Raw genomic sequence first — 17,818 nt, forward strand, 5'->3', positions numbered from 1 at the left:
ATTAAAATTCATGTAACTTATATGCCCATTTGTCCCAGTTATTACACCGTTTAAATTATGTCCCTATCACAATGTTTGGCGCCAATATTTTATTTGCAAATAGAGGTGCATTTTTTTCAGTTTTGTGTCTATCCCTAATTACAAGCCCATAATTTATAAAGTAACAGTGTTATACCCTCTTGATATAAATATTTAAAGATTTCAGTCCCTAAGGTAACTATTTAAGTTTTTTTTATTGTAAGTTTTTTTAATTTATTTTAATATTATAAAAAAAAAATATTGGTAACAATTGGGGAGTGTGGTAGTTAATGAGTTAAAATGAATAGTGAAAATAATGTATTTGTATGTGAAATTTTTTTTGGGGTGTAGTATTACTTTTTGGCCACAAGATGGCCACATTTTTTTTCAGGCGTCCTGCAAGCGTCGGAAGGACGCTTGCAGGAAGGGAGGCTGGGAAACTGAGTTTTTTCACAATGATCGCGCTGCTTCTCATGGAAGCATGCCGATCATTGCGGGGGCAGAGATCAACGAACGGGAATGGATTTTCCCGTTCATTGATCTCCGGGCAAGCGGGTGGCGGCGTGCACGATCGCGGGAGTGCGAGCGGGAGCGCGGACAGCGGCGGCAGCGGCGGGGGGTGCGTATATCTACGCTCCGGGCGGGGAACTGAAGTCCAAAGGAGCGTAGATATACTGTACCCGGGCGGCGAAGTGGTTAAAGCTGCCAGGATTGGAGAGTGTCAGTGGCAATAACATGCCTGTAGTCAGGTCTGAAACTCCTCCTTCATGCCGATTGAGGGGTGGAATTTCAGACCTCTAATCCTCCACCAATCCTGGCATTATTAACAGAGAAATGTGGATTCGCAATCTATAAAATGCAAATATACAATAAGCTATGGGGCTCAAATAATAAACAGGGAAAGCATCCCCACACCCTAAATAAAAAAGACAATAGTGATACCGTGATCAGTCCACATGCATAGTGCCTATAGAAACATTTTCTATTTGTTTCTGTTTATATTTTGAGCCCCATAGGTCCACAGTTGGTAAGACAGTTATATATATTTTATTGGCCGATATACCCTGACATATGCATATATCTACAATGGTATGTATTGAAACTCATACAGTATATATTGTATGTTTTTTTACAGATGTTTGTTTACAGTGTGCCTCTGAGGAAGCGGCTTTTGCCCGTGAAACACGTGTCAGGCAGTCTTTTTATGTGATTTGGAACTCTGAAAGTGTACCCATACATCTTGTCCGCAACTTTGAAGAGATTTTGACTGAAGATTAAACAAAGGAACTGTTCATATAAAACCCTGTGTTTGTTGTGTGTGGTGGAATTTATAGGTTATTTAAGGGGTGGAACAGACTTACATAGACATACTGTTTTATTGTGTTTATGTAGTATTAACAGAGAACCTTACATTACAGGCTCTTTGTATTTTAATCTTGATACTCTTTTAAAAGTAAACCTGTGAGAATAAAAACGGCTACTAAGGTGCACTCACCTTAAATTGGAAGTGGCTTTCCCTGTTGTCCTCCATTGTCCCAATCCAGTGCTGAGACCCCCAAAATACATCTTCACTGCACCTGCGTAGTAGCATGGATGGACCCACTTGGGCTTTGATGGAAATAGCCAAGCCCAATCTGGTCCTTGCTTTGGAGCATGTGCAAATTGCCAACAAGTGGACTTTCGGAGGGGACAGCATTGGAACCGGAGAGTGAAGGAGGATGGAGGAAGCCTCTAGAGGATCCAGAGGCAAGTATCCCTTAGATGCAATTTTTTTCTCTCACAGGTACACTTTAAATGTTTCCTTTTCTTTTTTATGGCTGTAATATTAAGTCTTTTGGACAAATATGATGCATTATTGCTAGGGCAATCAAAATTAAGTATTTAAAAAAATAAAGAAAATGTGTTTAGAAGAGCCCAATAGATCATCAAAACTCTTGTTAGCTTTGCCACTTATAAGCAAGAAAAAGGGGATTATGGTAAAACATCATTTTGGACATGGAATCCTCTGTCCTGTCATATTAATGAAGGCGCTCAGTGGATAGTCTGCAATACCGCAGACATTACCGCCTCGGGAAATCCTGAAATAACCCTGAGAAAAAAAACACAACCGTTAAAGAGAAACCATAACCAAGGATTGAATTTAATTCCAATCAGTAGCTGATACCCCCTTTCCCATGAGAAATCTTTACTTTTTCATCTTTACTTATTTAATGTATCAAAACATGCAAAAAATTGGTTCACAACTCGTCAGAGAAGTTCATGTTTAGAAACAACATACCATGAACAGGTGCAATAAATTACATAGCAAGATCAATTGTTTAGAAAGACGACTATGTCCACTTTTTTCGGGTAGACCCTTCTTCAGGCCTTCACAAACAAGTGGGTACATCTGCTGCACTATATAAACAGCACAAGATGGAGCAATATCTGGACCATAACTAAACCAGGAATTGCCATCTGCACTGTATAGAGAGCAATAAATGGAACACCATCTGGACAACAACCACGCCAGGAGTCACCTCTTCCAGCGGTTTCCAGTCAAATGCCGCACACAGGTAGGACGGACCAGGGAGAGTGGCTTGGTGACTCTTGGCGTGGTTGTTGTCCAGATGCTGTTCCGTTTAGTTATGGTCCAGATGTTGCTCCATCTTGTGCTGTTTTTAAAATGCAGATGTACACAATTGTTTGTGAAGGCCTAAAGAAGGGTCTACCCGAAACAAGTCGATGTTGCCGTCTTTCTAAACAATTGATCTTGCTTTGTAATTTATTGCACCTGTTCATGGCATGTTGTTTCTAAAGATTAACGTCTTTGAAGAGTTGTGAACCAATTTTTTGCATGTTTTGATACATTAAATATTTAAGCTCATCTTTAAAAAAAATGTTTGTTCTCTTCAAATGATTTGGTAAGTACCTATCCTTGTATTCATACTGGTGAATTACTGGTGTAGTGGCGCACCACTAAGGATATGTTTTCTGGTCTCCTAATTTACATAAATACAAATCTTTACTTTTTCTCAGACAGATTATCAGGGGGCTCTGTATGGCTGATATTGTGTTGAAGCCCCTCCCACAGTGTGATGTCAGGACCATGGTGCTGACATCACACTGTGGGAGCCTTTTTGCATTGTGGGAAATAACAGCTGTTTCCAACTGCCAAAAATACATCATCTCTTTCCACAGACATCAGCAGTAAAAATGTCGCCGTGTGATCAATGTCAGAATGTAAATCAGGGAGAGGAAATATTTTACAATGGGCAATCACTGACTAAATCATTTATAAATAATTATTGTAAAAAATTACGGTAAGCATTTTTTTCATTACATTATTTTCACTGCAGTTCCACTTGAACATACTGTTATTTCAAATGATGAGTGTACAGTTTATACTATGACATGGGTATTAAAAGGTTTTTTTTTTAACACTAGATGACTATAGGTAAACCCAAAGAGGAAAAGTTTTTTGTTACTTGTAGTGTAAGATTTCTTCAGAAACTGGGTGGGAAAGCAGAATCTTTACTTACTAAGATTTCAAAAAACGCATGTATGGATAGCACAGCTACTCTAAAATATATTTCATTAAAGTGTACCTGTCCCAATGCAAAGCTGCCTAAGGTTTGTTCATGCTGCATCCATATACACCATGTACAGTGGTGTGAAAAACTATTTGCCCCCTTTCTGATTTCTTATTCTTTTGCATGTCTGTCACACTTAAATGTTTCTGCTCATCAAAAACCATTAAGATAACATAATTGAACACAAAATACAGTTTTAAATGATAGTTTTTATTATTTAGTGAGAAAAAAACTCCAAATCTACATGGCCCTGTGTGAAAAAGTGATTGCCCCCCTTGTTAAAAAATAACTTAACTGTGGTTTATCACACCTGAGTTAAATTTCTGTAGTCACCCCCAGGCCTGATTACTGCCACACCTGTTTCAATTTAAGAAATCACTTAAATAGGAGATATCTGACACAGAGAAGTAGACCAAAAGCACCTCAAAAGCTAAACATCATGCCAAGATCCAAAGAAATTCAGGAACAAATGAGAACAAAAGTAATTGAGATCTATCAGTCTGGTAAAGGTTATAAAGCCATTTCTAAAGCTTTGGGACTCCAGCGAACCACAGTGAGAGCCATTATCCACAAATGGCAAAAACATGGAACAGTGATAAACCTTTCCTGGAGTGGTTGGCCGACCAAAATTACCCCAAGAGCGCAGAGAAAACTCAGCCGAGAGGCCACAAAAGACCCCAGGACAACATCTAAAGAACTGCAGGCCTCACTTGCCTTAATTAAGGTCAGTGTTCACGACTCCACCATAAGAAAGAGACTGGGCAAAAACGGCCTGCATGGCAGATATCCAAGGCGCAAACCACTTTTAAGCAAAAAGAACATTAAGGCTTGTCTCAATTTTGCTAAAAAACATCTCAATGATTGGCTAGACTTTTGGGAAAATACCTTGTGGACCAACGAGACAAAAGTTGAACTTTTTGGAAGGTGCGTGTCCCGTTACATCTGGCGTAGAAGTAACACAGCATTTCAGCAAAAGAACATCATACCAACAGTAAAATATGGTGGTGGTAGTGTGATGGTCTGGGGTTGTTTTGCTGCTTCAGGACCTGGAAGGCTTGCTGAGATAGATGGAACCATGAATTCTACTGTCTACCAAAAAATCCTGAAGGAGAATGTCCTGCCATCTGTTCGTCAACTCAAGCTGAAGCGATCTTGGGTGCTGCAGCAGGACAATGACCCAAAACACACCTGTAAATCCACCTCTGAATGGCTGAAGAAAAACAAAATGAAGACTTTGGAGTGGCCTAGTCAAAGTCCTGACCTGAATCCTACTGAGATGTTGTGGCATGACCTTAAAAAAAAAGGTGGTTCATGCTAGAAAACCCTCAAATAAAGCTGAATTACAACAATTCTGCAAAGATGAGTGGGCCAAAATTCCTCCAGAGTGCTGTAAAAGACTCATTGCAAGTTATCGCAAACGCTTGATTGCAGTTAATGCTGCTAAGGGTGGCCCAACCAGTTATTAGGTTCAGGGGGCAATTTCTTTTTCACACAGGGCCATGTAGGTTTTGAGGTTTTTTTTCTCACTAAATAATAAAAACCATCATTTAAAACTGCATTTTGTGTTCAATTATGTTATCTTTGACTAATAGTTAACGGTTTTTGATGAGCAGAAACATTAAAGTGTAACAAACATGCAAAAGAATAAGAAATCAGGAAGGGGGCAAATAGTTTTTCACACCACTGTACCTCTGTGTGTTGCCCGTTTCTCTCTTTGTTCCACCTGGTCATTGTAATCACAGTTTGAAAAATCTGACTTTCAGCTAGAATCTAGGTTTTAGACAGGAAGAGTCAGGCTTGCCATAATGTTCCCTTCTATAACTCTCCCATTACCCCCTCTTCCATGTTCCATTTACTCCCCTTAAAGGGACACTTAAGTCAAACAAAAAAAAAATGAGTTTTACTCACCTGGGGCTTCCAATAGCCCCCTGCAGCTGTCCGGTGCCCTCGCCATCTCCCTCCGATCCTCCTGGCCCCGCCGGCAGCCACTTCCTGTTTCGGTGACAGGAGCTGACAGGCTGGAGACGCGAGTGATTCTTCGCGTTCCTGGCCACAATAGCGCCATCTATGCTGCTATAGCATATATCATATACCATATAGCAGCATAGAGGGTGCTAATGTGTCTGGGGACGCGAAGAATCACTCGCGTCCCCAGCCTGTCAGCTCCTGTCACCGAAACAGGAAGTGGCTGCCGGCGGGGCCAGGAGGATCGGAGAGAGACGGCGAGGGCACCGGACAGCTGCAGGGGGCTATTGGAAGCCCTAGGTGAGTAAAACTCATTTTTTTTGTTTGACTTAAGTGTCCCTTTAAAGCGTACACAGGCGGAAGCTCGGGTACAAAAACACATATATGCCAAAGAAAAGGGAAGCCTCGGGATGCTGTGGGAAGCCTTTATAGGATCCAAAGTTCCCCCATTGCCTCTTCTGGGTACACCAAAGATTTTTCATAAGGGCTCGTCAGAAATCTAATCAGGCCGCGCTCCTCTTCAAGCACAAGTACGGCCGTACTGCTCCTCCCCGAGGGTGATGGCTCACCCTACTGCCGCTGAAATTTCCAGCAGTGTAAAAAGTCTCCCCCAAGTTGTAGCAACTCGGAGGGAGAAGTCATTCAGGGTCCAGCAATTGCTTGAGGGGGGGGGGGCAACCACAGAAATGGACAATGCATGAAGGTATGTGAAGCCTACATGAACATATTTGTATACTTTAAACTCACCTCACTATTTTAATATACCAACCTTTATAAATAAAGAAAGAAAGAAACTACAAAAGATTTTTGATGAGGAAGGTCTGCCACATACTGTATATGGGAAGTCATGCCTAAAATCTCGGTGTGCTCTAAACTCTTCAAGCATGAGCGTGGCAGTAAGCCGGAGCCACTCATGCACAAGCGGCTCTGTGCTACTGCGCAGGCATGGCCGTGCTCGTGTGAGTCTAGCGCTGCTGCACTCATATCAGAAGATTAGCGTAGCCCCGATGTTAAGGAGGGTCACAGTGAAGGACAGCGTGGGAATCTGGAGGATAAGGTAAGTTAGGTAAGTATACTTTTTATATTTTTGAGGCCTCGGGTTCTCTTTAACGATAACAATATTGTCCCCAAAGCTATGATGCAAATAACCTGTTAATCTCATTCCTCATTCAGTTAAGTGAGTTGTTATTGTTAATATCTCCTGTAGCTGATAACTTTTGAAGGACGCATTAAAAATAAGAAGGTGTAAATGACAAATGTTGTTCTTTTTGAATACTAAATCGTGGCTTTCTTCTTTAAAAAGAAATCAGACATGCTTAGGAGGAAACTCAGAAACTTGTGTCACGTGGATAGTGGTACATTTCTGCACTTTGCCATGAAAAGGAAATATGTGAATGCTAAAATATACTGGTAGGAACATTATAACCAAGGTACAGTAATACTTACCCTTTCCCCCCAGTCTGTACCCCAGCTGTTTTTTGCAATCCAATAAGGTTTATTCTTGTCTAAATAAAAGCATGCATACATGTTATTTTTATATTGATTTAGTGGTTAAAGTTTAACATGTTCATTTTTATTGCCAGTCAAAAAAGGCCAAAGAAAAAAAAATATCACCCCTATGAACTAACAAAAGGTAGGAGCAGAGAGCCTCAGAGCAAACTATAGAACAATACATACTGTAGTTACAAGCAAATAAGCACTCCAAACAGAGCTTCAATGAAAGTTTTGTTTTTACATATTATAAATATTAAACATAATGAAAATAGGCTCACTTCTGGAATTTCCGACTTTAAAGTTAGAAAACCACTGCACCTGCACAGCTGCGCCCTCGCTCCCGCTGATGTCACCAGGAGTGTATTGCACAGGCCCAGTACAGTCTGCACCTGTGCAGTACACTCCTGGTGACGTCAGCGGGAGCGAGGACACGGCCTCGCAGGCATAGTGGTTTTCCGACTTTAAAGTCGGAAATTCCAGAAGTAAACCGGAGGCGGGGACCGGAGCATCGGTGAGTGGCTGCGCGGGCACAGGATGTCTGTGGGGGACCAATAGAAGCCCCAGGTAAGCTCAACTCTTTTTTCCCCTGACCCCCCTACAGTAGTCCTTTAAAGCGAACCTTAAGTCAGAAAAAAATGACTTTTACTCACCTGGGGCTTCCAATAGCCCCCTGCAGCTGGGTGGACCCCTCGCCGTGTCCCTCCGATCCCCGCCGGCAGCCACTTACAGTTTCGCCGTCAGGACCTGACAGGCTGGGAACGCGAGCGATTATTCGCGTTCCCAGCCACAATAGCTCCCTCTATGCTGCTATAGCAGCATTGAGGGCTGCTATAGCAGCATAGAGGGAGCTATTGTGGCTGGGAACGCGAATAATCGCTCGCGTTCCCAGCCCGGGGGCTATTGGAAGCCCCAGGTGAGTAAAAGTCATTTTTTTTTTTTTACTTTAGGATAGCTTTAAGGAGTAGAGGATCTGCTACATACGCAGAGAGCTGTAGTGTTAGGGTACGCACACACATCCAATTTTGACTGATCAACTTAAACTACGTCTGAACTTAGAGGGATATGGAAGCAGAAATTTTTATTTCCTTTTAAACAACACTAGTTGCCTGGCAGTCCTGCTGATCTTTCTGGTCAGTAGTATCTGAATCACGCACATGAAACAAGCATAGAGCTAATCCAGACTTTAGTCAGAAACATCTGATGTGCATGCTTGTGCAGGCAAGTCAGGTCTCTTTTGTGCACATTGTAGCACCTGATTTGGGCGCTGCCATAGACCATAATGTTAATTACCGCCGCAGGGGGAATTTCTGTAAAATCAATATAATCAGGATACCGGCAATAACCGGAAGGACAAATTAGGTAAGCAGTAATATATTTCTTATATTCCCCTAGATTACCTAGCGCAGGGAAAGCCAACTCTCGGCTTCATACTGCGCCCAAATTACAGCCGTTGGAAACATACATACGCTGGTTTAGGGTCTATAGTTGAGAGTATTAGACGCAGAGGATCAGCAGGACACCAGGCAATCTGTATTGTTTAGAAGGAAGTAAATATGGCTGCCTCTACGGCCCTTATTAACTTTTTCTAAGTTTGCTAGGAGATGATTTTTTTTAACTTCTTGTTAAAATAACTTTTCAAGCAGACATAAGAGTACCAAAAAGTAGGTGAAAAAATACTGTCAACATATTCTGAGTATTTTCTTGCTTGCTGGTGGCTTAAAAGGCATTTTATTGAGAAGGTGTATAAAAATATCACCTACGAGAAAACTTAGGAGAAAAAATGAATTGAATAAGGGCCAATATACTCTCTCAGTTCAGGTTTACTTTAACCACTTCCATGCAGTGTGAGAGCCAATGGACTTTGAATGCTATGGACAGATTTTGTAGGTAAGCTCTCATATTAATCGGAAAATTGGCTAATCAAAATTGGATGTGTGCAAGCACCTAAAAGTGAACCAGAGATCAACATTTCAAAAGATTTTATACATACCTGGGGCTTTCTCCAGCCCCATCCACTCCGATCGCCCCCCAAGCTGCCGCCCTCTGCTGCCCGCAGCTTCGGGAACCGGGTCCCGTCACCGACGTCAGTCGCGGTCAGCTACGCAGGAGAAGTGCGCCCTCTACGTATCTGTCCAGCAGCTGCTGGAGAGATACGCAAACAGCGCACTTCACTTACGCTACACTGGCTCCGACTGACGGAAGTGCGGGGACCAGGTTCCGGAGCTGCAAAAAGCGGAGGACAGCGACGTGGAAGCAACTGGAGCAGATGAGGCTGGAGGAAGCCCCAGGTATGTATAAAATCTTTTTAAATGTTGAGCCCTGGTACACTTTAAGACTCCCATTGTGTAACCCAAAATTACAGAGCGGTGACATTGTACTCAGAGAATAGTTATGGAGGAAAGAAAAAAGTGTGTCATACATATGTTTAGGAGGATGCCCCCTCATTGGCTGTAAAAAGTCTGTACATTGTATTTACCTTTGGAATATCCCACTAGTAAAACCATGTGGTCAATGCCTGGTTTGCAGTTCTTAATGGCAGGATGAATGACATTTCTCTGATAGTGCTATAAATGGAAAGATAAGGTATAGTTAAATTGAACCTCTAGGTAAAAGAGAAGTAAAAAAAATACTCTGCCAACCTTCTAAGGTGGAAAATGGGGGCACTTTGCAGTTTTCAGAACACACTGACCTTCTTATCATCCCTGCTTTTTTTATATCACCATTTGAAAATTAGTGAGGCAATTGCATACACACTGAACGTAAAGTGTAAAACTATATAAACACTATTTTTTAGTAGATAAATACTATTAACCAAGTTTGTTGTGATTTAAAAATAGAGACAACTGAGAAAGGAATCAGGCCAGGGCGTTTAATGCCAAAGGAGGAAGGGTTAGTTTTTTTTTCCACATTAGAGCATGCGCCACTGGACTAGGTTCACAGGCAGTCACATGTGGTTAACCACCATTCAGTTGCTTTAGGATGCTGTCAGCAAAATATAACTGCACTTTGTGTCAGTGTTTGTCAGTGAGCAGTAGACAGACTCTGCATGCAGATTCTGACAGACAGTCCAAGGCAAATGCATTGATCCCATTGCCTATTCTGAAAGTACTGCCACTTGCAAACACCTGGGCCTCAATTCTGGTAGCTATGTGAGGTAAATATTTTTTTTTAGGTAAAATACCTCATGAGGTATTTTCCACTTTTTTTTATCAATTCTGAAAGTTTTCTCTCCATCTCCGAACATGAGGTAAAACATGAGGTAAAATGTAATGTAAATGCATAAAGTGAGGTAAAACATGAGGCATTTCAGCGGTAAGCATGCAGTAAATAGATAATAATCTTTAATTGTCTTCCATAAGTTAGGATAGTCTTTGGAAGATGTTTTTTTTTTTGCTGGGGGGGGGGTGTATTTGATTATGTAGCAACCTATGAAAAGTATGTTTATAGGCATCCCTTATAAAAAAAATCCAGTAAATTAGGGTTTTATTTCTACTATTCTTTTCTATTACACAGCCTGAATAGGAACGACACTAAAACAGCAATAGGAACTCCACTAAACACCACAAAATGCATACAAATTGACTTTACCTCCAGGTACAGGCAGGTCTTAAAATGATCTGTAAATTATGTTCTAACATGCTCCCTAATTTCCATGAGGATAGCTATTTACAGTAAATTACCTCATAATTTCCTCATAATCCAAAGTCATTGGGCTCAATTCTGGTAGCTATGTGAGGTAAATATTTTTTTGTAGGTAAAATACCTCATGAGGTATGTTCCTCTTATAATTCTGAAAGATTTTTCTCAATTTCCGAACATGAGGTAAAACATGAGGTAAAACATGAGATAAATGCATAGAGTGAGGTAAAACATGAAGTATTTCAGTGGTAAGCCTGCAGCAAATAAGTAATAGTCTTTAATTGTCTTCCATAAGTTAGGATAGTGTTTGGAAGATTTTATTTTTATTTTTTTTTGAGGAGGGAAGGTGTATTTGATTATGTAGCAACCTATGAAAAATAAGATTTATAAGCATCCATTATAAATAAAAAAATAAATAAAAAACCAGCTCATTTAACTTTAGAGGCTGGGGGGAGGGGGAGGGGTAGTATGAGCACTTTTAGAGGCTGGGGGGAGGGGGGGTCGGAGCACTTTTAGAGGCTGGGGGAGGGGTCAGCACTTTTAGAGACTGGGGGTGTGAGTACTTTTAATTTTAGAGGCTGGGGGTCTGGAGGGGAGGTTACAGCACTTTTACTTTTAGAGACTCCTGGGGGGGCCTTGGAGCACTTTTAACCAGAGGAGGGGGGGGGGGATCGGTGTTTGCCGCAGTTTTGCTTAATTTTTTTAAAAATAGAGGCTGTGGGTTGGAGCATTTTTACTTTTTTTTTCAACCAGAGGTTGGGGAATGGCAATGTTGAGGGGGGGGGGGGAGGGTGGCAGATGAAGGATTGTACAGGGTTTGGAACACTTTTTCTTTTTTTAAACAAAAATGGAAGCTGGGTGGGGATTCGTTGGTCAGATCACTTTTACTTATTTCAGCAAAATATGGGGGTCCTGAACACGGAACAAGCTGAAAAGGCTCCATGCAGGGGCGGACATACGGCCGTGCAGGCCGTGCCGCCGCACGAGGGCCCCTGAAGTTCCGTTTTCTTCAGGGGCCCATGGCATTAAGTACTTTTTTTTTTTTTTTTAATATTTTTTTTTTTTTTTATTATTTTATTCCCGGGGGCCCCCCGACTCCTATCCTCCCTCCCTCCCTCACCTCGGGGGCCCCCTCCCGATATGCGCGGCGGGAGAGCGAGCGAGCGGCAAATGCAGGAAGGGCTCTCCAGGCATCCGCTAGAGGCCCAGCCGCTTGGTCTCCAATATGTCTCCAGTTGGAGACATATTGGAGACTCAGCGGCTGGGCCTCTAGCGGATGCCTGGAGAGCCCTGAAGACTTCCTGCATTTGCCGCTCACTCTCCCGCCGCGCATATCGGGAGGGGGCCCCCCGAGGTGAGGAAGGAAGGGAGGGAGGGAGGATAGGAGTCGGGCCCCCCACCCGGATAGCTACCCACCCGGCTACCTACCCACCCGGCTACCTACCTACCCACCCGACTACCTAACCACCCACCAGGCTTCCTACCTACCTACCCACCCGGCTACCTACCCACCCACCAGGCTTCCTACCTAACCACCCACCCAACTACCTAACCACCCACCCGGCTACCTACCCACCCGGCTACCTACCCACCCACCAGGCTTCCTACCTAACCACCCACTCAACTACCTAACCACCCACCCGGCTACCTACCCACCCGGCTACCTACCCACCCGGCTACCTACCTACCTACCCGGCTACCTACCTAACCACCCACCCGGCTACCTACCTAACCACCCACCCGGCTACCTACCGGGCTAGTTACCAACCCACCCACCAGGCTACCTACCCACCCACCCGGCTACCCGGCTACCTACCTAACCACCCACCCGGCTACCTACCTAACCACCCACCTGGCTACCTACCTAACCACCCACCCGGCTACCTACCGGGCTAGTTACCAACCCACCCACCAGGTTACCTACCCACCCACCAGGCTACCTACCTACCCACCCACCAGGCTACCTACCCACCCACCAGGCTTCCTACCTACCCACCCGGCTACCTACCTACCCACCAGGCTACCTACCCACCCACCAGGCTACCTACCTACCCACCCACCAGGCTACCTACCCACCCACCAGGCTTCCTACCTACCCACCCGGCTACCTACCTACCCACCCGGCTACCTACCCACCCACCAGGCTTCCTACCTACCCACCCGGCTACCTACCTAACCACCCACCCGGCTACCTACCTACCCACCCACCCGGCTACCCACCCACCAGGCTTCCTACCTAACCACCCACCCGGCTACCTACCTAACCACCCACCCGGCTACCTACCGGGCTAGTTACCTGCCCACCCACCAGGCTACCTACCCACCCACCCGGCTACCCACGCACCCACCAGGCTACCTACCTACCCACCCACCGGGCTACCTACCTACCTACCGGGCTAGTTACCCACCCACCCACCAGGCTACCTACCCACCCGGCTACCTACCCACCCACCCACCAGGCTACCTACCCACCCACCCACCAGGCTACCAACCCACCCACTCAACCAGGCTACCAACCCACCCACCCACTCACCCACCCACCCACTAGGCTACCTATCCACCCAACCACCCATGGGAGCTGCGCGCCGGATGGAGGCTGGGACAGGAGGTCTGCTGCTGCAGGTGAGTAAATGTTTTTGCTTTATTTATATTAGCAGGTGTATGTTCTGGGCAGGTCTGCCACATGATTGCATGTATTTTCTTCGCAAATCTGCCGACATGATTGCATGTATTTTCTGGGCATATCTGCCGACATGATTGCACGTATTTTCTGGGCATATCTGCCGACTTGTTTGCACGTATTTTCTGGGCATATCTGCCGACTTGATTGCATGTATTTTCTGGGCATATCTGCCGACTTGTTTGCACGTATTTTCTGGGCATATCTGCCGACTTGTTTGCACGTATTTTCTGGGCATATCTGCCGACTTGATTGCACGTATTTTCTGGGCATATCTGCCGACTTGATTGCACGTATTTTCTGGGCATATCTGCCGACTTGATTGCACGTATTTTCTGGGCATATCTGCCGACATGATTGCACGTATTTTCTGGGCATATCTGCCGACATGATTGCACGTATTTTCTGGGCATATATGTGTATTTTCTTGAGAAAACCTGCACAATTATGTGAATTTTCTGGGGAAAGGGTCACCAAAACTTGGGCCCACTGTCTTTGCGTTGCACTTTTCAAGGGAACCTGAGGTGAGAATAATATTGAGGCTGCCATATTTCTCTCCTTTTAAGCAATACCAGTTGCCTGGCTGCCGTGCTGGTCCTCTGCCTCTTATTCTTTCAACCATAGACCCTGAACAAGCATGCAGCAGGTCAGGGGTTTCTGACAATATTGTGTAGATTAGCTGCATGCTTGTTGCTGGTGTAATTCAGTTTATTACTGCAGCCAAATAGATCAGCAGGGCTGCCAGGCAACTAGTATTGTTTAAAAGGAAATAAACCCTCACCCCGGGTTCGCTTTAAGTTACAGTTAGCTCCGCCCTCATCCGGTCATTGCCACGCCCATTTTTTTGCCGCGGCGCTACGCGCCGCAGGTTCTGTCCACTAATTTTTGCCGCGGCGCGCTTTGCGCGCCGCAGGTTGTGGCCACGCCCATATTTTGACGCGGCGCGCTACGCGCGCCGCAGGTCATAGCTAGGGGGCCCACAATTACAATTTTGCACAGGGGCCCACTGCTGGCTGTGTCCGCCACTGGCTCCATGTTATGTGACAGATATCACAATTCTGTCACAGCACTGCATTTATCATGTGGTAGAGGTAGGTCTAATTATGTGAGGTAAAATGCAAACACGCACCTTATTTCACTTCAGAATTCAAGTGTGAGGTATTTCACTACTAAATACCACACATTTTTAGTAGGAAATTACCACATGAATTACCTCATGAAATTACATGAGGTAAAACTTTACTTAAACTACCAGAATTCAAAAGTTGATTTCCCTCATGAGGTAAACCCAATTCCATGAGGTAATTATTTACTAAACGCTACCAGAATTGAGCCCATTACCTCATGAGGTTAATTACCTTACATGAGGTAATTTGTTTGATAACCCTACCAGAATTGAGGCCCTGGTGGCTGAATGATCACATCACTGCTCATGTATCTGTGTGAACCTAGCCTTAAATTGTACCTGAGCTGTGTCAAAAATCACAAGCTTACCTAAGAAGAGAAGTGGCAAGCCTCTGGATCCCTTAGAGCATACATGTCAAACTCCGGCACGTGGGCCAAATCTGGCCCTCAGAGCTATTAAATTTGGCCCCCAAGTGATTTCCCCACTTTGCATTATGTTTGGCCCACTCTAGACCACTAGGGAAGCTATACTGAAGGTGAAGCCCTAGAACGCCAGTGAAGCCATATGAGGGAGATGGGAAAAATAACTAAACACTAGGGAACTGTATGGGGAGGGTGGGAGCCTTTAGACACCAGGGAACTGTGAAGAGGAGGTAGGACCACTAAACACCAGGAAACTATATAGGAGAAGGAGGGGACCTCTAGACACCAGGGAACTGTATAGGGGCTGGAGGGGGTGGGGGGCATTAGACACCTGGAAATGTTATAAAGGAGGAAGATGTCCAGTAGACATTGAGGTTGGCCTGCAACTTGGTCCCAGTGTATAATTTCGGCCCACTTTGTATTTGAGTTTGACACTCCTGCCTTAGAGGCTTTCCATGGAGTCCTCTGGTCCCCCATTATTGCTCGTGGAGTCCCCAAAGACCGACAAGGGCTTCTTGGTTATCGGATCAGGGCCATGCTCCCCTTCAAGCATGAGCACAGCCATGCTGCATCTGCACGAGTACGACTGCGCCTGGGCAGTAAGCTCAGCAGCTTGTACATGAGTGGCTCCATGCTACTGCGCAGGCATGACTGTGCTTGTAGCACTACCAAGCTCCTGCTAGAAGAGGGGCGCGGCCCCAATCCGCTGGACAGTCCTGGCAAGCAGTGGGGGACTAGAGGAAAGCATGGGAAGTCTTTGAAGGATCCCTCTCCCTAGGTTAAATTGTAAAGCAAACCCCTAGTCACGGGGAGATCACTTAGTGCACAAAGGTACACACCATACAATTTTCTGTTAGATTTTCTCTTAGATTTACCTGCCAGATAGCTTTTTTCCATGTTGTAGGCAGGGGTCTAGTCCTGGGAAAAGAAGTGAGTGGACTCACTCGGAGAATTCCTGCGCCAAAATGGGCGTGGTCAAGCACCCCGTGGGCGTGGTCATGGGTGGGGCCAAATATACATGACCTTAGCAGTGATGTAAAAGGTGTGCCGAGGAAGTTTGAGCTCTGCCGTAGTGTATCCCCCAAAAATAGATGTAATCTGACAGAATTTCACCAAAAAGACACATAATCTGGTAGAAGTTCCTCCAAAATACAGATAATATGAAAGTGGTTCCCCCAAAATAGACAATGTGGCAGCAGCAGTTCCAAAAACATACACATAATTTGAAAGCAGTTCCCCAAAATACGCGAAACCTGGCAGCGGATCACCCAAAATACACGTAACACCCAAAGGACATATAATCTGGCAGTAGTGGTCCCCCAAACATACACAATCTGGCAGCAGTTCCCTAAAATACACGTAATTTGGCAGCAGCCGTTCCCCTAACATACACATAATTTGGCAGCTGTTCCCCAAAATACATAACAGCGGTTGCACAAAAATGCAGATAATCTGACAGCAGTTCCCCCAAAATAGGTACCCCCAGGTATCCAGGTCTATAGGTGTCCCCAGTATAAGTAGCCATGAGTATAGTAGTCCCCAGTATATGTAGCCAGAGGTATAGTTGCCTAGTATATGTAGCCAGGGGTATATGTGCCCAGTATATGTAGCCAGTGGGATATGTCCCCAGTATATGTAGTCAGGGGTATATGTGCCCAGTATATATAGCCAGGGGTATATGTGCCCAGTATATATAGCCAGGGGTATATGTGCCCAGTATATGTAGCCAGGGGTATATATGCCCAGTATATGTCACCAGGGGTATATATGCCCAGTATATGTAGCCAGGGGTATATATGCCCAGTATATGTCGCCAGGGGTATATATGCCCAGTATATGTTGCCAGGGGTATATATGCCCAGTATATGTTGCCAGGGGTATATATGCCCAGTATATGTAGGCAGGGGTATATATGCCCAGTATATGTAGGCAGGGGTATATGTGCCCAGTATATGTAGGCAGGGGTATATATGCCCAGTATATGTAGGCAGGGGTATATATGCCCAGTATATGTAGGCAGGGGTATATGTGCCCAGTATATGTAGGCAGGTGTATATGTCCCCAGTATATGTAGGCAGGGGTATATGTGCCCAGGTAGCCAGGGGTATATGTCCCCAGTATATGTAGGCAGGGGTATATGTCCCCAGTATATGTAGGCAGGTGTATATGTCCCCAGTATATGTAGGCAGGGGTATATGTCCCCAGTATATTTAGGCAGGGGTATATGTGCCCAGGTAGCCAGGGGTATATGTCCCCAGTATTTGTAGGCAGGGGTATATGTCCCCAGTATATGTAGGCAGGTGTATATGTCCCCAGTATATGTAGGCAGGTGTATATGTCCCCAGTATATGTAGGCAGGTGTATATGTCCCCAGTATATGTAGGCAGGGGTATATGTCCCCAGTATATGTAGGCAGTGGTATATGTCCCCAGTATATGTAGGCAGGGGTATATGTGCCCAGGTAGCCAGGGGTATATGTCCCCAGTATTTGTAGGCAGGGGTATATGTCCCCAGTATATGTAGGCAGGTGTATATGTCCCCAGTATATGTAGGCAGGTGTATATGTCCCCAGTATATGTAGGCAGGTGTATATGTCCCCAGTATATGTAGGCAGGTGTATATGTCCCCTGTATATGTAGGCAGGTGTATATGTCCCCAGTATATGTAGGCAGGTGTATATGTCCCCAGTATATGTAGGCAAGTGTATATGTCCCAGTATAGGTAGGCAGGGGTATATGTCCCCAGTATAGGTAGGCAGGGGTATATGTCCCCAGTATAGGTAGGCAGGTGTATATGTCCCCAGTATAGGTAGGCAGGTGTATATGTCCCCAGTATAGGTAGGCAGGTGTATATGTCCCCAGTATACGTAGGCAGGGGTATATGTGCCCAGGTGTGCCCCCAG

General features: G+C 44.8%; 1 protein-coding gene across 1 annotated transcript in view; it reads right to left on the reverse strand.

Moving 5' to 3' along the window:
* Positions 1-217: 217 nt before the first annotated feature.
* Positions 218-17,818, reverse strand: part of LOC137539228 (cathepsin W-like) — a 44,789-nt gene continuing 27,188 nt past the window's right edge. Inside the window, exons 9-11 of the mRNA XM_068261765.1 lie at positions 9,526-9,613; positions 7,002-7,060; positions 218-2,107 (exon numbers count right to left, since the gene is read on the reverse strand). Coding sequence (XP_068117866.1) covers positions 2,003-2,107; positions 7,002-7,060; positions 9,526-9,613 — 252 coding nt within the window. The 3' untranslated portion in view covers positions 218-2,002. The remainder of the gene's footprint in view (positions 2,108-7,001; positions 7,061-9,525; positions 9,614-17,818) is intronic.

The sequence above is a fragment of the Hyperolius riggenbachi genome, chromosome 11 (assembly GCF_040937935.1).
Source record: "Hyperolius riggenbachi isolate aHypRig1 chromosome 11, aHypRig1.pri, whole genome shotgun sequence".
Lineage (NCBI taxonomy): Eukaryota > Metazoa > Chordata > Amphibia > Anura > Hyperoliidae > Hyperolius > Hyperolius riggenbachi.